Genomic DNA, 24,442 nt, shown 5'->3' on the forward strand with positions numbered 1-24,442 from the left:
AAAACAATCTTTTTAGGCTGTGTGCTTTTTGCACTGCATTTGCATGATATACAGAGTGTCTGGGGTGACACAAATCCAACTTGGCGCGGTCGCGGTGAGGTCGCCAACGTGCCGCAGTCTAACGAAATTCCTGCTTATGAGGAAAATAAATGGAGTCGGGAGCCGTGCGGAGAAACCAAAGCATCAGTTTTTATTAGCCACTCTACTCTGTGTTGTCTGACATGCAGAATGCAGACGAGCGCCCGCCGACAACACATCGCGCCGAGTGCCCCCCGCGGCGCGCCCGCGGCAGACCCGGGGCGAAGCCCGCGCTAATGAAACGGCAGGATTCGACCGCGGGCCTGGAGCATCATGGGAGCGGCCGAGGGGAGACAGGAGGAGCTGGAGTGTCGACAATGAGACAAAGAAACAGTATACAGGATCCCCCTATCAGAGCCCCAGGAATGGAGCCTTTAGCCATACAGGATTCCCCTATCACTGCTCCAAACAGTTACAGGATTTCTCCATGAGAGCCCTAGACAGCTACAGGATTTCCCCATCAGAGCCCCAGATTGAACGGTTTTAGAGTCACCCTATGTGGGACCGAGGTGGGGGCAGAGCCCCCCAATTTTAACCCAGATACCCAGAATAACCTGTCTGGGACCCAAATGGAAATCCCCGTCTGGGCCCCTGACAGAGCCTTTCATGGAGGAATACCCCTCTGGAGGAACCCCCCCTCTAGGGCCCTGATGGAAGAAACCCCCCTCTAGGGCCCTGATGGAGGAATCCCCTCTAGGGCCCTGATGGAGGAACCCCCCTCTAGGGCTCTGATGGAGGAACCCCCCTCTAGGGCTCTGATGGAGGACCCCCCTCTAGGGCCCTGATGGAGGACCCCCCCTCAGGGCTCTGATGGAGGAACCCCCCTCTAGGGCTCTGATGGAAGAACCCCCCTCTAGGGCCCAGATGGAAGAACCCCCCTCTAGGCTCTGATGGAGGAAACCCCCTCTAGGGCCCTGATGGAGGAACCCCCTCTAGGGCCCTGATGGAGGAACCCCCTCTAGGGCCCTGATGGAGGACCCCCCTCTGGGCTCTGATGGAGGAACCCCCCTCTAGGGCCCTGATGGAGGAACCCCCCTCTGGGCCCCAGGAAACAGACATCCTTGACAGAAGGGTGAGAATTGCACTTGCGGGCTGCACACGTTCTACACAAAACACTGAGTCTTTCTTCTGATTGAGGAAATTGTCCAAGACGTCTGGAGTAGCCCAAGACGCCCGGAGAGTCCCGACCCCACCGTCTCGAGAAGAGTCCCACAGAAAGGGCAGAATGTTGTGTACATGCTTCGCTACACACCAGCTAAACACAGACAGCAGAAAGGTTCACATGGTCCTTGGCACGTGTCACATTGGCGATCGCTCCTAGCTACTCTCCAACAATGATGCTACGTCAACCTCCTACCCCACCGTTGCCATAGTAACAAGTGGTCACTGGGGTTACACTACATTTCTCAGTTTGTTTAAACAAGTAAATGTTGGTTGAAGCGTGGCAAGTGGAACGTGCTTGCCTAGGTTTGATATGTGCACGTGGGTGGGGAGGGGGGCAAACAAAGCCACAACTATCGCACCAGCATCCTTTTCCAGGTAGTCTCAGTATCCTGGAAACACGGAAACAAACAAAAAGTGGTACTACCTGGCTCTGGCAGGTTAGGGCGGTTAAAACTGGTTCTGACTGGTTGTGGTAGGCTGCAACTAGTTTTGACAGGTTGTAACTGGTTTTGACAGGTGATATTAACAGATTCTACTAAGTTGGGGTGGTTGCTAATTGGTTCTGACTGGTTGTAACTGGTTCAGACTGGTGCTAAGGATGCTGGTGGGTTACAAGTTCTGGTTTTGACTGACATAACATCATTTGAACGCGATAAAGGTGGTCTTGAATTCAACACGACTTGAATATCTTGGCTTAAAAAGTTTTAGTACATTGACATTCTTTACAAAATACTTACAACTGAAACTTTCTGATTAGTAAAGTGGTTGAATAAAGGCGTGGGTTAGGGTTACAGGATATCGGGTTACAGGATATCTAGGCAGCTACGGTCAAAGTTCATTCTCGCCTGTCCTGAAGGGTCGCGACCCCACAGGTCAATAAGTACATTCAGTCAGGAAGGTGAAAGGTCATTATTGCAACACACAAGAATTTGGTCCCTCTCCAGATAGCGGTCCCCCCTCCCACAGCAGTGGACCGGTCCAATCCCACATGCACAGGGGGAGGGCAATATCTTCCACAAACTATTCTTTACATCCAAAGGACTCTCCTTCATGCTGCCTCCCCCATTTCTGACATGGACTTTCCCATTTTTACGGAGTATAAGAAGATGCAGCAGAATAGTCCACATGCGGTGGGGGTGCAGCTAGAAGGGAATGTTAAAATTCTGGGCTACATAAAATCTGTGCCAGCTACAGTAAAATACATCACAAGGGACCTGTTGGTGTGAGAAGTGTGGTGAGAACCTATCCCCCCCATATACCATAGTGGTAGAACCTATCCCCCCCAAATACCATAGTGGTTCTGTCCTCCTGAGGTCATAATGGGTGATACCATCCCTGTGTGGGGGTCGCAGCCTCCTGTGAGGAGACAACATTCTGCCCTAGTCCTGCGGATGCCACAAAACTGATGAGTCAGCGGTTACCTAGGAGACAGCGAATCACAGGGCAGGGATGCGTTAACAAACTAGCTAGCTACGGCCTCGTGTGCACCTGTCTGTAAAAAAGTACACGGAGGTCCTAAAATCAACATTAGTTACGCTCAGTTCATGTCCTCTCCGCGCTCAACAGTAAAAATCTCTCCGGAACAAGCAAGTTAAAATCTCATCAGCAATTTCACGGGCCAGAACGCCGTTACCATGGCTACCCACACTTTCCACAATTGATCAAAATGCCCCAGACTGCGATGTCAATCATCTGTGGTTGCCCTGGCAACCCTCTGGCATGTACAGGCGTGAGAATCACTAGGCTAAATGTGCTAAAGGCCCCGCCCACGAGGCGTCGCCAAAAACATGTGTCAGGGCTCCCCACAGCAGGTACAGTTATTGCACTATCTAGGAGACTGGGATGGTGCCTACAACACCACTCCACCCCCTCGCTCAGGGGAGGGGGGCGCCCCCTACACACGGGAGGGGGCGACCCCCTCCGCACAGGGGAGGGGGGCACAGAAGAACAACACATTTACAGGAAAATTCCGTCCTTAAAAAAGCCAGAGGGTGACAGTCTTACATCACACATCCCAGGGACATAAATTAATGACATACATAATTTATGCGCATATTTAAAAATTGTCTATACAGGTCAGAGGTTAATCTTGACTGTGAATGGGTGAAGCCGTGCAACAAAGTGTGGACAGAGGACAAAGGTCAAAGGCCGCCCGTAGATCGGGGGCAGATTTTGGTATGTACATGTATCGTCCACACTAGCCAGTAACAGACGTCGGCCCGGCCATGCGATCGGTCCGGCTCTCAGCGCCGGCTCTCAAACAACTTTTCACCCCCCAGCCAGACGTGGCATAACCCAGACTGGTCCACTGCAGAAAGGGGGTGTTTGTCCCTCCCCCGTCCGAGGGAGGGTGGAATCAGGAGTCGCATGGCCGTGCCTGTAGCCTTCACAAAAGCACTCCACAAACCGGTTTTAATCGAGGTACAAACCACGCACGTACGCGCACGGACGTGACTCAGAGGACACGAGGTGTAAATATCTTAGCTGATCCAAGGGCGGACGGAATGGCGGTGAGACAGACATTCCGTGCGCGATTGGGAGGGGGGTGGAGGGCCCAGGATTAGAGTACCTGATATGCGTACTAAGTTGTGACAGGCGCCCGGGACGCCCGCGCGTCTCACACCAGGTTATATTCCTTCAGGTTCAGCTGCAGAATCGTATCCTTGACTGCGGCGAACACGAACCGGATGTTTTCTGTGTCGGTGGCACACGTGAAGTGGGAATAGATGATCTTGTCGCTGTCCGGATTCAAGTCCACAAACATCTTCAGGATAAACTCTCTTGCCGCCTGCGCATCTCGCTGTGGACCTGCGCAAAGAAACAAACAAGAAACATAAACAACAAATATCTTCAGGATAAACTCTTTTTGCTGCCTCTGTATCTCACTGTGGACCTGCCGAAGCAAACCAATAATAAACAACAAACATAAAACACAAACATCTCAGCCTATGCAACTAGCTGTGGAGTTGGGAAAACCAACAATTTATACATAAATAACAAACATCAGGGCTCGAAATTCAGTTTTGGGAATAGGTGCACTGGTGCACCCAACCTAGAAAATTGGGTGCACCAAAATAATTTTGGGTACACCACATAAAATAAAGTAGAATGTAACTATTGTGAGCAAAACCTAACGACAAACCTTACTGTTCCTCTTCATGCGCGTTTGGCACGCGATCTCGGCAAGCAGTTTTGAAGCTTTCAAAATCAAAATTAACTCAAATTCTAACATCAAGATTTTATCATTTTCTTACACTTAGATGTCAAGAATATGCTGTCTACTAGTGTGCAGTGATACCTTTACACATTTAACCATACAAAAAATATTTGGGTGCACTGGTAAAAAATTAGGTGCACAGATCCAAAATTGCACCCAGTATTTCTAGACCTGAACATGAATGATAAATTCAGGATATACTCGATCATACTCACACTAAAACACACACACAAACAGATTCACGAACACACACACAGCCATATATAACGTACCATCGAATTCTGGAAAGTAGTCTACTAGATGTGAGTACATAATCTTCTCCACACACACACACACACACACACACACACACGAACACACACAGACAGCCATATATAACGTACCGTCGAATTCTGGAAAGTAGTCTACTAGATGTGAGTACATAATCTTCTCCACACACACAAACACACACACACACACACACACACAGACAGCCATATATAACGTACCGTCGAATTCTGGAAAGTAGTCTACTAGATGTGAGTACATAATCTTCTCCACACACACAAACACACACACACACACACGAACACACACACACACAGACAGCTATATATAACGTACCATCGAATTCTGGAAAGTAGTCTACTAGATGTGAGTACATAATCTTCTCCACACACACAAACACTCACACACACACACACGAACACACACAGACAGCCATATATAACGTACCGTCGAATTCTGGAAAGTAGTCTACTAGATGTGAGTACATAATCTTCTCCACACACACAAACACACACACACACACACGAACACACACACACACAGACAGCTATATATAACGTACCATCGAATTCTGGAAAGTAGTCTACTAGATGTGAGTACATAATCTTCTCCACACACACAAACACTCACACACATACACACAGACAGCCATATATAACGTACCATCGAATTCTGGAAAGTAGTCAACTAGATGTGAGTACATAATCTTCTCCACACACACAAAAAAAAAACACACACACACACACACACACGAACACACACACACACAAACACATATAACGTACCATCGAATTCTGGAAAGTAGTCTACTAGATGTGAGTACATAATCTTCTCCTCCAACAAGTCCTTCTTGTTGAGGAACAGGATGACGGAGGAGTTCTGGAACCAGGGGTACGTGATTATCGTCCTGAACAGAGCTTTACTCTCCTCCATGCGATTCTGCAACAAAAACACAACAAAATCAACGTTTACTTCAGTTCAACACAGAACACGGCTCGTTGAGACCCAATTAAACATCTTTTGAATGAAACTACGGGTTGTGATGACAGATATTTGACCTTGGAACCAATCATAAGGAAGCTTGTTCCCTAGCGATGTAGCTGGGAACCAATCACGAGGAAGCTTGTTCCCTAGCGATGTAGCTGGGAACCAATCACGAGGAAGCTTGTTCCATAGAGATGTAGTTCTAGGAAAAAAGCTTCCACATGAAGTTCACTTGGACAACAACAGGGAGCGCTGTTTGGATACTGATGTTTCCTCAGTATTTGTCTTGCTTTTTTTAAAGCCTGGGTTTCTTGACATTTTCTCAGTACATGTTTGAGTTGAAAAGGTACTCGGGCCTTCAGTTTTGCAAGAATAAAATATTCAACAGTGACATCAGTAAACAATCCTTCAGGTAAACAATTGTTCAGGTAAACAAGTAAACAATTGTTCAGGTAAGCAAACAAGTACAGACCTCCATTTGGTCAAGTGAACACAACATAGGCATGTTCCATTAATTTTCCTGGGGGGGGGAATGGAAGATTTTCTGTTCCCCCAGAAAAATTAGTGGAACGGCCCAGAGCATCATCGTCTAAATGGTAGATTCTCCAGATGCATGCACGTTCAGCCAACGAACTCTGGCATGCTCAGCTCTCCGTCAGAGGCGTCAATCAAATCATCAAACCAAAAATGATCATGCATCGTGCACACAGGGCGTGCAGTGCACCTCGGGACATGCACGGCGCACAACGGGACATGCACGGTGCACAACATGATGTGCAACCCGTCCGCATGCAGGGAAACAAAACAATGCCTTAAATAAAAAATGCCAAGTAATGATAAAGGTAAAGAAATCAACTCTCAAACAAATCATGCAACTTAGATGCGATGTTATATAAACAGAAAAGTAGAAGGAGAAAAGAAAAGACAACTGTTGGATGTTACCTCGTTGTCGGACTCTACCAAAACTTGATCATATTCACTTAAGGCGACAAGGAACATGATCGACGTCACGTTCTCAAAACAATGGATCCACTTCCTGCGCTCTGACCTCTGACCTCCGACATCCACCATTCTGTGGAGGGGAAATGCAAGGTTGTTATGGTTACTGTTGCCATGGTAACCACGGTTGTAATGGCAACCATGGTAACACACGGCAAGATGCCCGACCTGGTCTTCTGATGAGGAGCTGCCTGCTGAAAAGGTGAAAGGTCAAAAGGTGCAGATCACCTAGGGTCAGAGTTCATAAGGTCAACCAGGGAGGCACAAAGATGAAAACTGAATGTTCTTTTACCGACATGAAGAAATTAATCACGGAACAATGCGCTTCTAAAAAATTGTGTTTGTTTGTGTAACTGTTGCAATATTTGTTTGTTTGATACAAGATGTTTTCATGTTTGTGCCTGAAACAGAAGGAACAGCCTGAAGGTGGGCAGGGTTAGAGGTTAAAGGGTACCAGGTCAGGGGTGAGGGGTGAGTACCTCGGATGGGTTCTCCACCAGCATCATGTCATACTCGCTAATCGCGATGAGAAACAGCACGGACGTGACCTGCTCGAAGCAGTGGATCCACTTGCGCCGCTCCGCACGCTGGCCCCCCACATCCACCATCCTGCGGCCGCGGGCAACGTGAGAGCCGTGTAACGTGTTAGCCAGGACCGTCGTGTAACGTGATAGCCGGATCGCCATGGAGCGCAGAGTAGCGCCGTGTGGCGAATAGTCAAGAGTGTAGCAGAGAATGGAACAGTTGGATTAGGACAGCGGACAGACAAGAAATATGAGGTGCTACAAACTTATGTGTGTGTGTGTGGGGGGGGGGGGGGGGGGGGGGGGTAATATGTGTGTGTGGGATTATGTGTTTGTGTGTGTGGGATAATATATGAATGAATTAATGAATGAACTTTATTGCTGGACAGTTGTACATGGTACAATGAATGGCAACAATGACAAGACAATCAATTATATAAGTGCTTGGGTCAGACTGGCTATCTTTAACCAGGTTGTTAAGATTTTTAATAATATGTGTGTGGGGATAATATATGTGTGTGTGTGGGGGGGGGTAGTATGTTTGTGTTTGTGTGGTAGTAATAGTGGTAGTCACACCCCTGTAAAAGTGTCAAATTTTGTGAATCAAAAGTACAAAAACAGCATAGAAAAGCTATGGTAACCATAGTTGCTATGGTAACACCCTGCTGTCACCATGGTAACCATGGTTATAGAATGATTCTGCGGTCACAACAGTTTTTGTCTTCCCAGCACCATCTGGTTTATACCAGCCATGATCTAATAATTCTTTAGACTACCATAATACCAAATGAATTGCAAACAAATCTTCTAAAATCCATTTTCCCCTGTAAATTAGGGGCTAATGGTGGAGATCTGAATGTTGTCAAACAAGGGATTAAAACACACCAACACACTAATGCTGGGCAGTCCCTAGCTTTAATCACCCCCTACTAGCACTGGACTGTCCCTAAATTTGATCACTTCCTTTCGACCAATCCTGAACTTTCCCTATGCTGGCCACTCCTCCTAACCAATACTGGAATGTCCCTAAGCTGTCCATCCCCCCTAACAATACTGGAATGCCCCTAGGCTGTCCATCCCCCCTAACAATACTGGCATGTCCCTAGGCTGTCCATCCCCCCTAACAATACTGGAATGCCCCTAGGCTGTCCATCCCCCTAACAATACTGGCATGTCCCTAGGCTGTCCATCCCCCCTAACAATACTAGACTGTCCCTAGGCAGTCCATCCCCCCTAACAATACTGGACTGTCCCTAAGCCCCCCACCCCGCTGCGGCTCACCTGAATATGACGTTGTCCAGGTCGAATGGGTACTCGATGATTCCTGTTGTCGGGACTCGAACCCTCAAAACGTCTTGCTCTGTGGGTAAGTAGTCTGGTTCTGCAATCCGGTCTAGATCGGACAAGTAGCTGCAAGAAGGATGTTACAGAAGTTACCAACAGCACAAAATCGCAGTTTTGCTGAAGGGCGGTTCTACCAGCAATATGCATCTGTCAGGTTACATTCATTATTTTGCTGGATCTGTAAGCTGATACTCACTATTTTGCTGAATCTGTAAGCTGATACGCACTATTTTGCTGGATCTGTAAGCTGATACTCACTATTTTGCTGAATCTGTAAGCTGATACGCACTATTTTGCTGGATCTGTAAGCTGATACGCACTATTTTGCTGGATCTGTAAGCTGATACTCACTATTTTGCTGAATCTGTAAGCTGATACTCACTATTTTGCTGAATCTGTAAGCTGATACGCACTATTTTGCTGGATCTGTAAGCTGATACTCACTATTTTGCTGGATCTGTAAGCTGATACTCACTATTTTGCTGAATCTGTAAGCTGATACGCACTATTTTGCTGAATCTGTAAGCTGATACTCACTATTTTGCTGAATCTGTAAGCTGATACTCACTAATTTGCTGGATCTGTAAGCTGATACTATTTTGCTGAATCTGTAAGCTGATACTCACTATTTTGCTGAATCTGTAAGCTGATACTCACTATTTTGCTGAATCTGTAAGCTGATACGCACTATTTTGCTGAATCTGTAAGCTGATACTCACTATTTTGCTGAATCTGTAAGCTGATACTCACTATTTTGCTGAATCTGTAAGCTGATACTCACTAATTTGCTGGATCTGTAAGCTGATACTATTTTGCTGAATCTGTAAGCTGATACTCACTATTTTGCTGAATCTGTAAGCTGATACTCACTATTTTGCTGAATCTGTAAGCTGATACTCACTATTTTGCTGAATCTGTAAGCTGATACTCACTATTTTGCTGAATCTGTAAGCTGATATTCCCGCCTCCTGTCGTAACACTCCTGGATGCCTGCGTCCTCCCATAATGACTGGATGGCTTCCACATACTCCTTCTCAAACGTCGAGACCGACTCGGGTTCTATCGATCTGATCAGGGCTGCCCTTTCCTGCAACAAACAAACATAAACGTCCCTAACTGAACCTAGGTACTCATTTCCACCTGAGTGAAGTTTTGAAATTCGTTAAAAGGACCTTTCCCAAAGGCACAGTGTCAGTGCGCATGTCGGGAACACCCTAGCCTGCCATGACGCCACTGCAAGGTCACAATACAGGTTTTGAGGCCAGACCTGTATATGTGTAACTTCAAAGGCCTGTATATTTTGAGGCCTGAATGTTTAACCTAAAAGGCCTGTATGTTTTGATGCCTGTTAATTACTGCAGTTTCCAGGCCTGTATGTTTGGAAGCCTGTATTTTTGGAAGCCTGTATTTTTTGGAAGCCTGTATGTTGGGAGCAGATATGTTTTAAACGTCTGAAGCCTGTATGTTTGGTGCAGCTATGTTAAACCTCTGAAGCCTGTATGTTTTGAAGCCTGTATGTTTTGAAGCCTGTATGTTTGGTGCAGCTATGTTAAACCTCTGAAGCCTGTATGTTTTGAAGCCTTTATGTTTTGAAGCCTGTATGTTTTGAAGCCTGTATGTTTGGAAGCCTGTATGTTTGGTGCAGCTATGTTAAACCTCTGAAGCCTGTATGTTTTGAAGCCTTTATGTTTTGAAGCCTGTATGTTTTGAAGCCTGTATGTTTGGAAGCCTGTATGTTTGGAGCAGATATGTTAAACCTCTGAAGCCTGTATGTTTTGAAGCCTGTATGTTTTGAAGCCTGTATGTTTGGAAGCCTGTATGTTTGAAGCCTGTATGTTTCGAAGCCTGTATGTTTCGAAGACTGTATGTTTGAAGCCTGTATGTTTCGAAGCCTGTATGTTTCGAAGACTGTATGTTTGAAGCCTGTATGTTTCGAAGCCTGTATGTTTGGAAGACTGTATGTTTGGAAGAATGTATGTTTGGAAGCCTGTATTTTTCATAGCCTGCAGTATGTTTCGAAGCCTGTATGTTTGGAAGACTGTATATTTTGAAGCCTGCATGTTTCGAAGCCTGTATGTTTGGAAGACTGTATGTTTGGAAGCCTGTATGTTTGAAGCCTGTATGTTTGGAAGACTGTATGTTTGGAAGAATGTATGTTTGGAAGCCTGTATCAGTGTATGTTTGGAGCAGATATGTTTAACGTCTGCCGGCCACAAGTGGCTTTTAGAGCTGCTGAAATCCCTCCAGGTTGGAAGTGATATTACTGTTCATCCAGGCCAATTAGGCAGGACCAAAGCAGGACTGGGGACCACAGCATGGGTTGCTATGACAACAGAGGTTTCCTTATTTTTTTCTAACACTTCAATGTGAAGTATATGCTGTATACTAGAGTACAATGGTAGCTTGTTACCCAACACAAATATGTAGGTGCATCGGAGCACCCACCATCCAAAATCAGGTGCACAGGTGCATCGGAGCACCCACCATCCAAAATCAGGTGCACAGGTGCATCGGAGCACCCACCATCCAAAATCAGGTGCACAGGTGCAATTTAGGGTGCACAAAAGCGTATAAATATGCACCCATCATTCCTGGCCCAGGACTGGGATTCAGTTTGGAAAGTTGTGAAAAAGGCAAGGGCAAAGGTCGTCCCATGGGCTTTTCTTTTGAGGCCGTAGGGGCAGTGGGTTGTTATCCACTGTGGCCGTATACGTAGGGGCAGTGGGTTGTTATCCACTGTGGCCGTAGGGGCAGTGGGTTGTTATCCACTGTGGCCGTAGGGGCAGTGGGTTGTTATCCACTGTGGCCGTAGGGGCAGTGGGTTGTTATCCACTGTGGCCGTAGGGGCAGTGGGTTGTTATCCACTGTGGCCGTAGGGGCAGTGGGTTGTTATCCACTGTGGCCGTAGGGGCAGTGGGTTGTTATCCCCTACAAATAAACCAGTGACTGAAACATGGTGCTTGAATCATTCACCAGCCTTATGACCACTGGAGGCATGGTGAAAATCTCTAGAGGTCAACATGTTATTAACATGTACGCCGGCCTTTTTGATTTTATCCTTTACCAGCGCAAATCTCAGCTAAAAAAGGCTACGAAGGGTTTTAGATGGTTTAGAACAAAAAAGCATTGATTTCTGTGTTTCAATTTGAAAATTTACCGTATTACATGGGATGATTGTGTGATTGAATGTTCCCAGGCATTCATGTTGCAAGTTTGTATCACTTTTACTTGCAAATCTTGAAAATCACTTGCAAATTGCAAGTTGCTTCATTGCATTTCGAACCCTGCAAGGGTAGAACTTGGATGCATATCGGAGGATTGGAACCCAGGACCTCTGGCTTCTGTGCCTGTTAGTGCTACTCCAACAGGACCCGCGAAGCCGTGAAAGCCCACATTAACGCGACGAGTCCCTGATGAGCAGCGAGATTGTCTCATTGTTCTGAAGACAACACTTCGGCTCGTTTGCAGCTCTCTCCGCTAACCGCTGCCATTAGCCCAAATGGAACCCAAATGGTCAGCAAAGCCACTACCATAATCCAATCATTGTTCCCGTTCCCAATCTGCAGCCTTCTCTGATCATCACATCATGCCAATTCCAGCCCATCACCTCCAAATCAGCTGTCAGCAGGCCGGGTGTGTCAGGTTTTAACCTCCACACCAATTGCAAGCTAAGTTAGCTACGGACCATACTCCCGGCTATGTCAGGCCTTCAGGTTTTAACCTCCACACCAAGCTTAGTTAGCTACGGACCATACTCCCAGCTATGTCAGGCCTTCAGGCTTTAACCTCCACACCAAGCTAAGTTAGCTACGGACCATACTCCAGGCTCTACTGTCACTTTCAGAGTTATACTGTCTTACAGGGCGTGAAACGGCAATTTTGTAAACGAAAAAAGGATCAAGCACTGGCTAAGGTAGTACACAGCAACATCTGTGGCTAATCAGGTCTCCCACCACTGTTCACATCTACCTACAGCACCATGTGTGGCTAAAAAGGTCTCCCACCACTGTTCACATGTACCTTAAGTACCATGTGTGGCTAAACAGGTCTCCCACTGCAGTTCCATAAGACCCTGGGAGAGTTAACGGGATGACATCATGCTGATCAGCTCATGAGATCAAATTTCCACTGACTAAATTATGCAGGTTTTTTCCAGGAAGCATAAAGAGTAAGAAACCTTGGTTGCATGCAGTTCGATCTACATGTAATAAAGGTACTAAATAACTGTTAATCCATAGAGCCCTTTGGGAACTCTGGTTTCAGACAGACAGGGAGGAGAGAAAGCCATCTTAAACTGCCCCCCCCCCCAATTTTGGGGCACCCTGTATAAATCCTAGTTAGAAGCCTGCGCACTGCTTTCCTCATAGCTTAGGCAAACGTTTAACTGCTCAAATGTAGAACTACGTTTGTGGTGTTTCCATGCCGGGTCTCACCTGTACGTTTGTGGTGTTTCCATGCCGGGTCTCACCTGTACGTTTGTGGTGTTTCCATGCCGGGTCTCACCTGTTGTTCTACCCATGGGGGCAGGAAACTCCCAGGGAACCCGAACAACCATCGCAGTACAGTCGTCAACGGCAACGGGTATGGCCACAATTTCACCCTCAGCAAGTTTTCATTTAGATAACATTTTATAATCAAATTTCTCCAGTTATCCCACGTTAACCTCCATTGTCTCCCAGAACTGAGTCATTAGCTCTCCTCCATAACGACTTTGAGACAACGATAATGACTATTTGCAGGTAAGCTGCTGTTTTCATGTAAATTTGTTGCCAAATCAGCTGCTGTTTTTATGCAAAGCTGTTGCCATTGAGCGAATTCTGCATCGGAAAAAATGCCTACAAGGTCAAAGGTCACCGCTACAGCAGGCACCTACATGTATGCTTACTCACAAGCCTTCTTACTGTCTATCTGAAACAGGTTACTTACTTTTTCATGTTACTTAGTTGTTTTTCATGTTACTAACTTACTTTCTCATGCTACTTACTTTTTCAAGTTACTTTATACCTGAAGCTACATACTTTCAGAACATACCTAATACTACTGACCTAACTACTTTGTGAGAGAAATGAAGGAGGCCAGTTACATGAGGACAGACTAACAAACTTCCACTTTTCACCAACCGCTGACCTCACACATCAGCAAGGTCACTCATCATATCACCATGGTAACGTATGACCCTGAGGAAGGCTTGTGTGTTCTATTGTAGGATCAGGAGTACTAATTGTGGCGTGGCAGGGCTGTGCTACAGACACTAGATAGGCAAGTTACAACTCATGTTACACCTGCAATACAACAGACATTACACCTGCACTACAACAGACATTACACCTGCACTTAGGGGTGGATACCGGTTCGCTGGACCTGATTCGGACCTTTATAACATCCAAGAACCGAGTCCAAAAAACCTAAAGCCAAAAACCTGAGTCCAAAAAAATATGAACAAAGTACAAATATATGTTTCTAATTTGTTTGATGAAAAGTGTTTGAGTCTCCCCTCTGACAAAAAAAGGCATTTATTTAACAAGTGCAATATTCAAATATCAAACACTGGTTTATCTTGAAAGTCTTCTCACCAATAACTTTTTTAGTCGTGCGTGTCAGTATGAATTCTCTATGCTTAATATTGGTCTAATAAAACAAAACATCAACTGGACAGGATTAGGTCCAGGTTCAGGTCCGGACCTGAACCTAAATCTCTGGACCTAAACTTGGACTTGGACCTTATTAAGCCGAACCGGTATCCACCCCTACCTGCACTACAACAGACATTACACCTACACTTGTTCTGTAGCAGTATAGGCCATGAAATGTTCTCTAGTGCACAGCTGCCCTGTGTGTAAGGCCACAAACGGTTCTATGGGACTTGAACTGTTCTGTAATACGTGGACTATTCCATAGGTCACAAAGTGTTCTGTAGGACACTGAATTGTTCTGTAGGACATGAACTGTTCTGGAGGACAACTTTGGTCTGTAGGATAAAATGTGTCTGTTGGACATGAACTACCATGTATGACATAGCAGTAAATGATGAACTGTTCTGTAGAACACACGCTGTTCTATAGTCACACAAGCTGTTCTGTAGAACACAAGCTGTTCTATAGTCACACAAGCTGTTCTGTAGAACACAAGCTGTTCTATAGTCACACAAGCTGTTCTGTAGAACACAAGCTGTTCTATAGTCACACAAGCTGTTCTATAGTCACACAAGCTGTTCTATAGTCACACAAGCTGTTCTGTAGAACACAAGCTGTTCTATAGTCACACAAGCTGTTCTGTAGAACACAAGCTGTTCTATAGTCACACAAGCTGTTCTGTAGTCACAGAAGCTGTTCTGTAGAACACAAGCTGTTCTATAGTCACACCAGTTTGTAATGTTAATATTATAACTCACTTGAGTGCTGCTGAGAGCAGGTAGCTCCAGTTGACTGCTACTGAAGAGCATATCGACCTGTCCTGTACAAACTTCTCCAACTTAACCTTCGACCTGTCCTGTACAAACTTCTCCAACTTAACCTTCGACCTGTCCTGTACAAACTTCTCCAACTTAACCTTCGACCTGTCCTGTACAAACTTCTCCAACTTAACCTTCGACCTGTCCTGTACAAACTTCTCCAACTTAACCTTCGACCTGTCCTGTACAAACTTCTCCAACTTAACCTTCGACCTGTCCTGTACAAACTTCTCCAACTTAACCTTCCCCATACTGAGGAGGCCTTTTCGCACCATATTTGTGCTGTGTTAGAGGAGGGTTAAAGCTTGTCTCATATTTGTGCTGGGTTAGAGGAGGGTTAAAGCCTGTCTCATATTTGTGCTGTGTTAGAGGAGGGTTAAAGCCTGTCTCATATTTGTGCTGGGTTAGAGGAGGGTTAAAGCCTGTCTCATACAATACAAGGGATCTGGTTACAAACGTTCCTACCAACACGTCATCTACACTCCGTGGTGTGACCAACATCACGCAAACAGCATGCAAACCGCACAGATCAGGTGATGGGGGGTATGGGCTCATCTTCAGATCAGGAACATGAGGATCCAACATGGACAAGTCCCCCCTCCCCACATCTAGGTACTACACACCCCCTCCATAACCCCCTCCCATCCATAACCCCCTCCCCAAACACCTCCCCCTCCCTAAACACCTCCCCCTCCCTAAACACCAACCCCTCCCCAAACACCAACCCCTCCCTAAACACCAACCCCCTCCCTAAGCACCTCCCCCTCCCTAAACACCAACCCCCTCCCCATTCCCACCCCCTCCATCACATGCCCCCTGTATAAATACAGGTTGTAAGAAGCATCTTGAGACGTTCTCACCTCGTTCTCCTTGTTCTTGTATTCGATCTTGAGGGTGTCCATGGCGCGGATCATGCTGTGCATGGCCATGAAGATGTTCTGGTACACCAGCTTGGTGTAGCCGCGTCTGTCCTCGTCTGAGTACCCCGCACCGTGGATGATTCTCATCTGCTTGATGAAGGTGGATTTGCCGGACTCTCCCGTACCTGTGGACGAGGAAACAATTGTGAGACACCTCAGGACCAGAGAGAGACCAGTGAGAGACCGAAGAACACTTGGATGACTGAGGAAACACCTGTGTAACACCTCAGAAGAGAGAAAACACCTGCTTTACACCTGCCGATAAAGGAAACACCTGCTTTACACCTGCTGATAAAGGAAACACCTGCTTCACACCTGCTGATAAAGGAAACACCTGAGAGACACGTGAAGACAGAGGAAACACCTGTGTAACAACTGGTGGGGGGGGTTTGGGGACAGCAAAAAATTATGGCTTTGAGGGGATAGCGGCAGGGCGAGGGATATCGGTGGTGTGAGCGGTGGTGTGAGCGGTAGTCAAACGGACCACCATGATTCTTCATACGGGTCACTACATCATCATGTAAACACCCGGTATCGTTCTCAAGGTAGCTCTAACAGTTAGTGCGTGCTGGCTTATACAACTCTGGGCACGAGACGAGATCTCCTACCCTGGATGAAGAATCATGGTGGTCGGTTTGACGAGGTTCATGGTGGTCGGTCTGACGAGGTGTTAGACATGGGGACGGGTCACAAACAGTGGCGGCACGGCTAGCGCAGGGGGCGGTGGACCCCCAAGTGCTCAGGTTAGCTCGGTAAGGCTGTTAAGAGTTGAGGGACCTGCAGAGATCAGACTCCAAGTGTTCCCGCACGGATTTTTGCTCTTTGTCCGGAATGGAAAGCACCGTGACTGTTAGGGCTAAAGTATAGACTGCAAGTAAAAGAAGCCCTCCAACAGTCGCTGCGGCTAGGGATAGCGGTGTGGGGATAGTGGCAGTCTGATAGCGGTGGTGTGAGGAGGATACTGGTAGTGTGAGTTGTGTAAGTGGGATAGGAGTGGTGTGAGTGGTGGAAAACCAGACTGTGAGGGGATACTGGTGGTGTGAGAAGTGGTGTGAGTGGTGGTAGTCTGGCGACGAGCCCACCATAAACAACACCCTGGGCTTGTTTTGGTCGCCATTTGCCGGCCATTGGGCCAGCATCCCCCTGCCAAGTCCGCCCCAGAGGCCAGGTGGGCCCATCCCTGAGTCCCAGGGCCGTCTGTGGCCAGGCAGGGCGGTGTGGGGCCGTGTCTGGCCCGTTTCAGCGCAGCTTGCTGCGGACACCACTCTACACATATCGCCATGGACGTTTTTCATTGATAGAGGATGTGTAACAGTACATAGAGAAATCCTGCCGACACAAACACGTCCGATCGGACCGGGAGCAGACAACCAGACCGACTTACCCAACAGGAGCAGTTTCAGCTCTCTTCTGGCGTCTCTTTTGTCCTTCCTGAGCTGCTTTTCGATCTCCTGGTTGATCCGTTTCTGTTCCTTCGCCTCCTCCGACAGACAGCACGCCATTTTGTTCATGCTGAAGATGTCAGTCTCTCTGCCAGCCAATATTGGGGCCCAGCCCTGCGGATCGCGCTTCCCTCCCGAACTAGCGGCTCGGCCGTGCGCCTGTGTGCCCCTGCCGGGTCCAGCGGGCTCCTGGCGTCTCGGGCTCGGTGCGTGCCGCCTGTTTGTGCCGATGAGCGGCTCCGTGTGGCTCCGAGCGGCGTCTGAGTCTCTCCGAGGTCTGCAACTCGCACTACGGCCTGGGTGGGGACGGAACCAGCTCGGCGGTGCCAGCCAGCGGAGCCACCCCCAACATCGCGCCAGATTGGGCAAATTGCTCTTAAAATTCTCGACTAGCATTAAGTGAATCGGAAGAGAAAGTATTTGAACACAAAATAAAGAAGGAAATATTGAATTTTTTGGTGTTTCAAAGTGTTACACTTGTTTAATGTTCGTTTTAGCATTTCGAAGTGAAGGGGCGAAGGCGCGTAATGGAACAGCAAAGCTTGGTTTGTGTGATATTTGAAGGTAGTTTGTGGTAATTTTTGATACTTCACAAATAGTTAAAGACGTGTAAGGTATGTTCTATTAGAATACACTGACGATAAACGTACACCACAGTAAAAGAACACATGTTCTCCAATTTATTTGATGACATATAATGTGTGAAAATGTTAAAATATAACGTTTCTCTGATATGTAGGTGACCGGCTAACCCCTTACACACCCACAGAAGAAGCCTGACTGGGATCCCCCATATTGGCGCCCCATTTGCCCACATTGCCAATTCGCGATGTTCCCGAAGCGCAGAAAAAATCGCTCATTTCTCGGACAATTCTGCCTTCCTTTTCCTGCCGATGCAGACGATAATTCCCCGCCTGTCCCGGGAAAAAGCGGACCCGTTTGAGGGGCGGCGGCGCCATATTGAGGGCGGGCGCGGGACGTTAGGGGTCGTTGTTTCACAGGCGGCTGCGGCCGTGGAGAGGAAAGTCATGAGCAGGGAGAGGAGGAAACAGCGGAAGGAGGCAGCACGGGCGCCATTTTGTCCGGAGTAAGACCGTTTAGACCGCCTGTGACGTTCGTACGACCGTCTGACGGCCGACAAGTGGCTCGGCGGGGACTCCCGGGGGACAGGCCCGCGAAAAGAGCAGGGCGGGACCGGCGCGCACAGCCAACAAGTGTCAGCATAGCGGGGATAGATAACCCAGGGGCCGGACGCACCGGGAACCGGGGTGCAGCAAGTCACACACAGCTGTAAACAACAACAAACAAATAACAAATAAAAACTGTACAAATACAGATGTCAATCAATAAACCGAATCAAGATATGAACTAAGAGTTTCCGACTAGTTGTTTTTAAACAGTGGGAAACGGCAGCAGACAGTTTTTAACCTCGCAAAAATCAGGAAACCAGGGAAAAAAAAACATGAAAAGTAGGTGACTCTGAAACGTTCAAAGTGAAAGATGATGAATTGATGGAAATAAATTAAATGAAACCAAGGAGGTCATATAACCTAATATGCTTCCCGTTCCCAAGCTGTAACTTGTGATCGTAGCCTATTCTCCAAGCAGAGGTTTTGGTCGGGGGGTAGTAGAGGCCGGGTTTTTTTAACATTGCCCCCGTTGCAGGCCTCCCCACGGCGACTTTTCAACTTCCTTATCGGGGCCAGTTTCTTTGGCTGGGCCGCTGGTGGGACCGTATCTGATTTGGGCCCCGTATCTGCTTGGGATCCTGTAACCACTAAAACTTACTAGTATATAGCAACCACAACAGCGAAACGACCAACCAAAGGCAAGAGGGTTTTTTTTCTCCCCAGGGTTAGCCCTTACAAATAGCTTTCGCTAGTTGGGCAATATGGTATGTACTATAAAATACAATGTACATGCTGAACGACTGAACAATGAATAGATAAATGCCAGAGGAAGGACAGTAGAGAAACCTGGCTGCCAGCGGCACACCGTTGTCAGACCACAGGCCTTGTGACACCAGGGAACGGGCGCTGCAGAAGCCTGGTTGCCAGGCTGTGTATTGAACCGCTGCCGTCCTTCGCGTGCAGAAATTAGAATGTGAAAGAAAAAATGAAAGAAAGAAAAGAAATAAGGAAATATCTTCTTGTAGACTACAGCAGTAAAGCATAGCTAGGCGTGAACGCTCCGTGTCTTTATCTTCACACTTAATTCATTGCCCAGCAATAGCATGAGTCGAACCGCAGGCACAACTTGAGGGCCGTTCCATTTTAATATAACGTTACCAACAGCTACGACTATTCTCCAAGTATGGTTTCGGTCGAAAGCTCAGCTTGGAGAATACCGAACTGACCGGGAATCAATGTGAATGCTCAAGGCGGACACGTTTCTGTCTATTCGGCTGTTCCGCAAGTCATCGACCTGCAAGCAGATGTAGGGAGAGAATCGTGAGGAACTCAGCACGCGAGCCGTAGCGAAGCCGCACTGCGCTAATAGCTGACGAAAAGCGTCCTCAGCCTGAGGTCGCCCGCCTTAACTTAACCCAACTTCCACTGAGTCGTCTTTCTACGTGACGATCTAGCGATTTCCCCGCCGCGTATCTGCTTTGAGACTAATCGTCGTCATCATGACGTCGTTGTCGCGTCGGCTCCCGAGCGATACAGAAGCGACGACCTGCGGCTGCCGTGCAAAACGCAGCACGCTGCAACCCACTCAGCGAAGATGGCGGCCATGTACCTGCGGAGCCAGGGGTTCGATGAGTACGCGCGGGCCCGGCGGCTCGGCGAGGAGGTACCGTAGGGGGCCGGGTGGGGGGTGAGGTACCGCAGGGGGCCGGGTGGGGATAGGGGTGGTGGACCTGGGTTTGAATCCCGGTAGCGCCATGTTGTTGTTGTTACTATTGTCAACAATTTGTTATTGCCAGTGGTGCCCCCCTCCCCACCACAACACTGACAGGGCAGGCTAGGGATGCTTCTCTTCTTGAGTTGGTTTATTTGATTTATTCAACATCGTTGTTTCCTGTATCCCCCTCAGGAGTCCCGGCAGGACCCGGAGACCGAGCCCTACAGGTCCAAGTACAAGCCTTGTGGGTTAACGCTGTTTCCTGTATCCCCCCTCAGGAGTGCAAGGGTTAACGCTGCTTCCCGTATCCCCCTCAGGAGTCCCGGCAGGACCCGGAGACGGAGCCCTACAGGTCCAAGTACAAGCCTTGTGGGTTAACGTTGTTTCCTGTATCCCCCCTCAGGAGTACAGGGGTTAACGTTGTTTCCCGTATCCCCCTCAGGAGTCCCGGCAGGATCTGGAGACCGAGCCCTACAGGTCCAAGTACAAGCCTTGTGGGTTAACAATGTTTCCTGTATCCCCCCTCAGGAGTACAGGGGTTAACGTTGTTTCCCGTATCCCCCTCAGGAGTCCCGGCAGGACCCGGAGACCGAGCCCTACAGGTCCAAGTACAAGCCTTGTGGGTTAACGTTGTTTCCTGTACCCCCCCTCAGGAGTACAGGGGTTAACGTTGTTTCCTGTATCCCCCCTCAGGAGTACAGGGGTTAACGTTGTTTCCTGTATCCCCCTCAGGAGTCCCGGCAGGACCCGGAGACCGAGCCCTACAGGTCCAAGTACAAGCCTTGTGGGTTAACGTTGTTTCCTTTATCCCCCTCAGGAGTACAGGGGTTAATGTTGTTTCCTGTATCCCCCCTCAGGAGTCCCGGCAGGACCCGGAGACCGAGCCCTACAGGTCCAAGTACAAGCCTTGTGGGTTAACGTTGTTTCCTGTATCCCCCCTCAGGAGTACAGGGGTTAACGTTGTTTCCTGTATCCCCCTCAGGAGTACAGGGGTTAACGTTGTTTCCCGTATCCCCCTCAGGAGTCCCGGCAGGACCCGGAGACGGAGCCCTACAGGTCCAACTACAAGGCACGGGAGCTGCTGCTGCAGCTGGGCGAGGCTCTCCAGGGGTTTCAGCAGGACTCACAGGCAGAGGAGAATATCGGTCAGTTTAGGAGTTGACCATGAAGGCCTATAGAGCTATGATTGGGGTCAGCTTGGTCAAAGTTTTGTTTTAAGGATTGTCGTCTCATAGTTGGTTTCACCTTGGCTGTGTTTATTTCCTCGACTGTTCACTCCTGTGTTTGTTTACTCCCGTGTTTGTTCACTCCTGTGTTTGTTTACTCCCGTGTTTGTTTACTCCCGTGTTTGTTTACTCCTGTGCTTGTTGTTGTTTAGAGTTGAAGCTGCAGCTAGCCGAGGTGTGGTTCCACCTGGGGGTGAACTTCAGCGAGACGGAGGAGGTTCCGACAGGTGAGCAGTACTTCTCCAGGTGTGCCGAGCTGCTGCAGGGACACAAGACGGACCAGCGCTGCGTCCACACCTGCCTCAACTGTCTCAACCAGGTAACACTTTCACTTTCGCCTGTCTCAACCAGGTAACACTTTCACTTTCACCTGTCTCAACCAGGTAACACTTTCAGTTTCACCTGTCTCAACTGTCTCAACCAGGTAACACTTTCACTTTCGCCTGTCTCAACCAGGTAACACTTTCAGTTTCGCCTGCCTCAACTGTCTCAACCAGGTAACACTTTTACTTTCACCTGTCTCAACCAGGTAACACTTTCGCTTTCACCTGTCTCAACCAGGTAACACTTTCAGTTTCGCCTGTCTCAACCAGGTAACACTTTCAGTTTCGCCTGCCTCAACCAGGTAACACTTTCACTTTCGCCTGCCTCACCTGTCTCAACCAGGTAACACTTTCACCTGTCTCAACCAGGTAACACTTTCACTTTCACCTGTCTCAACCAGGTAACACTTTCACTTTCACCTGTCTCAACCAGGTAACACTTTCACTTTCACCTGTCTCAACCAGGTAACACTTTCACTTTCACCTGTCTCAACCAGGTAACACTTTCACTTTCATCTGTCTCAACCAGGTAACACTTTCACTTTCACCTGTCTCAACCAGGTAACACTTTCACTTTCACCTGTCTCAACCAGGTAACACTTTCACTTTCACCTGTCTCAACCAGGTAACACTTTCACTTTCACCTGTCTCAACCAGGTAACACGTTCACTTTCACCTGTCTTTTTTGTTTGTTTACTGTTTGTGTTCTTGTTTACTCCAGCTTGGCATCCTGTGGGTGTCGCGATCGGAACCAGAGAAGGCCCTGAAGATTCTGCAGGTGAGACAAAACTGCTTTATATCGTGTAACCAGCCCTTCGTTTCTTCAACAAACAATAACACCAGGTACTAACAACAACAAACAATAACACCACAGGTACTAACAACACCACAGGTACTAACAACAAACAATAACACCACAGGTACTAACAACACCACAGGTACTAACAACAAACAATAACACCACAGGTACTAATAACACCACAGGTACTAACAACAAACAATAACACCACAGGTACTAATAACACCACAGGTACTAACAACAAACAATAACACCACAGGTACTAATAACACCACAGGTACTAACAACAAACAATAACACCACAGGTACTAATAACACCACAGGTACTAACAACACCACAGGTACTAACAACACCACAGGTACTAACAACACCACAGGTACTAACAACACCACAGGTACTAACAACACCACAGGTACTAACAACACCACAGGTACTAACAACACCACAGGTACTAACAACACCACAGGTACTAACAACACCACAGGTACTAACAACACCACAGGTACTAACAACACCACAGGTACTAACAACACCACAGGTACTAACAACACCACAGGTACTAACAACACCACAGGTACTAACAACACCACAGGTACTAACAACACCACAGGTACTAACAACACCACAGGTACTAACAACACCACAGGTACTAACAACACCACAGGTACTAACAACACCACAGGTACTAACAACACCACAGGTACTAACAACACCACAGGTACTAACAACACCTCTTTTCCCAACACAGGAAGCTGAGGACATTTACAAAGTGTACATGCACGACGTGGGACAACCCCCCCTGCTGCTACACGAGTAAGTACCCCCCCTGCTGCTACACGAGTAAGTACACCCCCCGGGCTGCTACATGAGTAAGTACACCCCCCTGCTGCTACATGAGTAAGTACACACCCCCTGCTGCTACACGAGTAAGTACACCCCCCTGCTGCTACACGAGTAAGTACACCCCCTTACTGCTACACGAGTAAGTACACCCCCCTGCTGCTACACAAGTAAGTACCCCCCTGCTGCTACACGAGTAAGTACACCCCCCTGCTGCTACACGAGTAAGTACACCCCCCTGCTGCTACACGAGTAAGTACACCCCCCGGGCTGCTACATGAGTAAGTACACCCCCCTGCTGCTACATGAGTAAGTACACACCCCCTGCTGCTACACGAGTAAGTACACCCCCCTGCTGCTACACGAGTAAGTACACCCCCTTACTGCTACACGAGTAAGTACACCCCCCTGCTGCTACACAAGTAAGTACCCCCCTGCTGCTACACGAGTAAGTACACCCCCCTGCTGCTACACGAGTAAGTACACCCCCTTACTGCTACACGAGTAAGTACACCCCCCTGCTGCTACACGAGTAAGTACCCCCCTGCTGCTACACGAGTAAGTACACCCCCCTGCTGCTACACGAGTAAGTACACCCCCCTGCTGCTACATGAGTAAGTACCCCCCTGCTGCTACACGAGTAAGTACACCCCCCTGCTGCTACACGAGTAAGTACACCCCCTGCTGCTACATGAGTAAGTACCCCCCTGCTGCTACACGAGTAAGTACCCCCCTGCTGCTACACGAGTAAGTACACCCCCCTGCTGCTACACGAGTAAGTACACCCCCCTGCTGCTACACGAGTAAGTACACCCCCCTGCTGCTACATGAGTAAGTACACCCCCCTGCTGCTACATGAGTAAGTACACACCCCCTGCTGCTACACGAGTAAGTACACCCCCTTACTGCTACACGAGTAAGTACACCCCCCTGCTGCTACACGAGTAAGTACACCCCCTGCTGCTACACGAGTAAGTAAGTACCCCCCTGCTGCTACACGAGTAAGTACACCCCCCTGC

At 48.0% G+C, this 24,442-nt stretch overlaps 2 protein-coding genes across 3 annotated transcripts in view; one reads left to right on the forward strand and one right to left on the reverse strand.

Moving 5' to 3' along the window:
- Positions 1 to 169: 169 nt before the first annotated feature.
- LOC136424981 (guanine nucleotide-binding protein subunit alpha-11) lies at positions 170 to 17,801 on the reverse strand. The gene is made up of 7 exons (XM_066413647.1): positions 17,333 to 17,801; positions 15,889 to 16,073; positions 9,510 to 9,664; positions 8,515 to 8,643; positions 6,653 to 6,782; positions 5,512 to 5,665; positions 170 to 4,050 (listed from the first exon to the last, which is right to left on the reverse strand). The coding sequence occupies exons 1-7, from the start codon at positions 17,784 to 17,786 to the stop codon at positions 3,860 to 3,862; spliced, it is 1,398 nt and encodes a 465-aa protein (XP_066269744.1). The 5' UTR covers positions 17,787 to 17,801; the 3' UTR covers positions 170 to 3,859.
- A 2,259-nt stretch (positions 17,802 to 20,060) lies between these two features.
- LOC136424979 (KIF-binding protein-like) overlaps positions 20,061 to 24,442 on the forward strand; it is a 13,742-nt gene continuing 9,360 nt past the window's right edge. The window contains exons 1-6 of one of the 2 annotated variants that reach the window (XM_066413641.1): positions 20,061 to 20,183; positions 20,427 to 20,461; positions 21,291 to 21,379; positions 21,613 to 21,779; positions 22,505 to 22,561; positions 23,332 to 23,396. In XM_066413641.1, the coding sequence (XP_066269738.1) occupies positions 20,115 to 20,183; positions 20,427 to 20,461; positions 21,291 to 21,379; positions 21,613 to 21,779; positions 22,505 to 22,561; positions 23,332 to 23,396 (482 nt within the window). In that variant the 5' untranslated portion in view covers positions 20,061 to 20,114. Of the gene's footprint in view, positions 20,184 to 20,426; positions 20,462 to 21,255; positions 21,380 to 21,612; positions 21,780 to 22,504; positions 22,562 to 23,331; positions 23,397 to 24,442 lie in introns of both variants that reach the window. The other variant, XM_066413642.1, reaches the window with a different exon arrangement.

Source organism: Branchiostoma lanceolatum, chromosome 19, assembly GCF_035083965.1.
Source record: "Branchiostoma lanceolatum isolate klBraLanc5 chromosome 19, klBraLanc5.hap2, whole genome shotgun sequence".
NCBI lineage: Eukaryota > Metazoa > Chordata > Leptocardii > Amphioxiformes > Branchiostomatidae > Branchiostoma > Branchiostoma lanceolatum.

What these genes read in the sequence shown, in the direction of transcription:
- LOC136424981 (XM_066413647.1), bottom strand. Translation starts at nt 17,786, where the DNA reads ATGCTAGTCGAGAATTTTAAGAGCAATTTGCCCAATCTGGCGCGATGT. An exon ending in CTTACAGATTCAGCAAAATA is followed by an intron (nt 8,644 to 9,509) that starts GTGAGTATCAGC and finishes TCCTTCTTGCAG; the next exon opens with CTACTTGTCCGATCTAGACC. An exon ending in TGGTAGAGTCCGACAACGAG is followed by an intron (nt 5,666 to 6,652) that starts GTAACATCCAAC and finishes TTTTTGTTGCAG; the next exon opens with AATCGCATGGAGGAGAGTAA.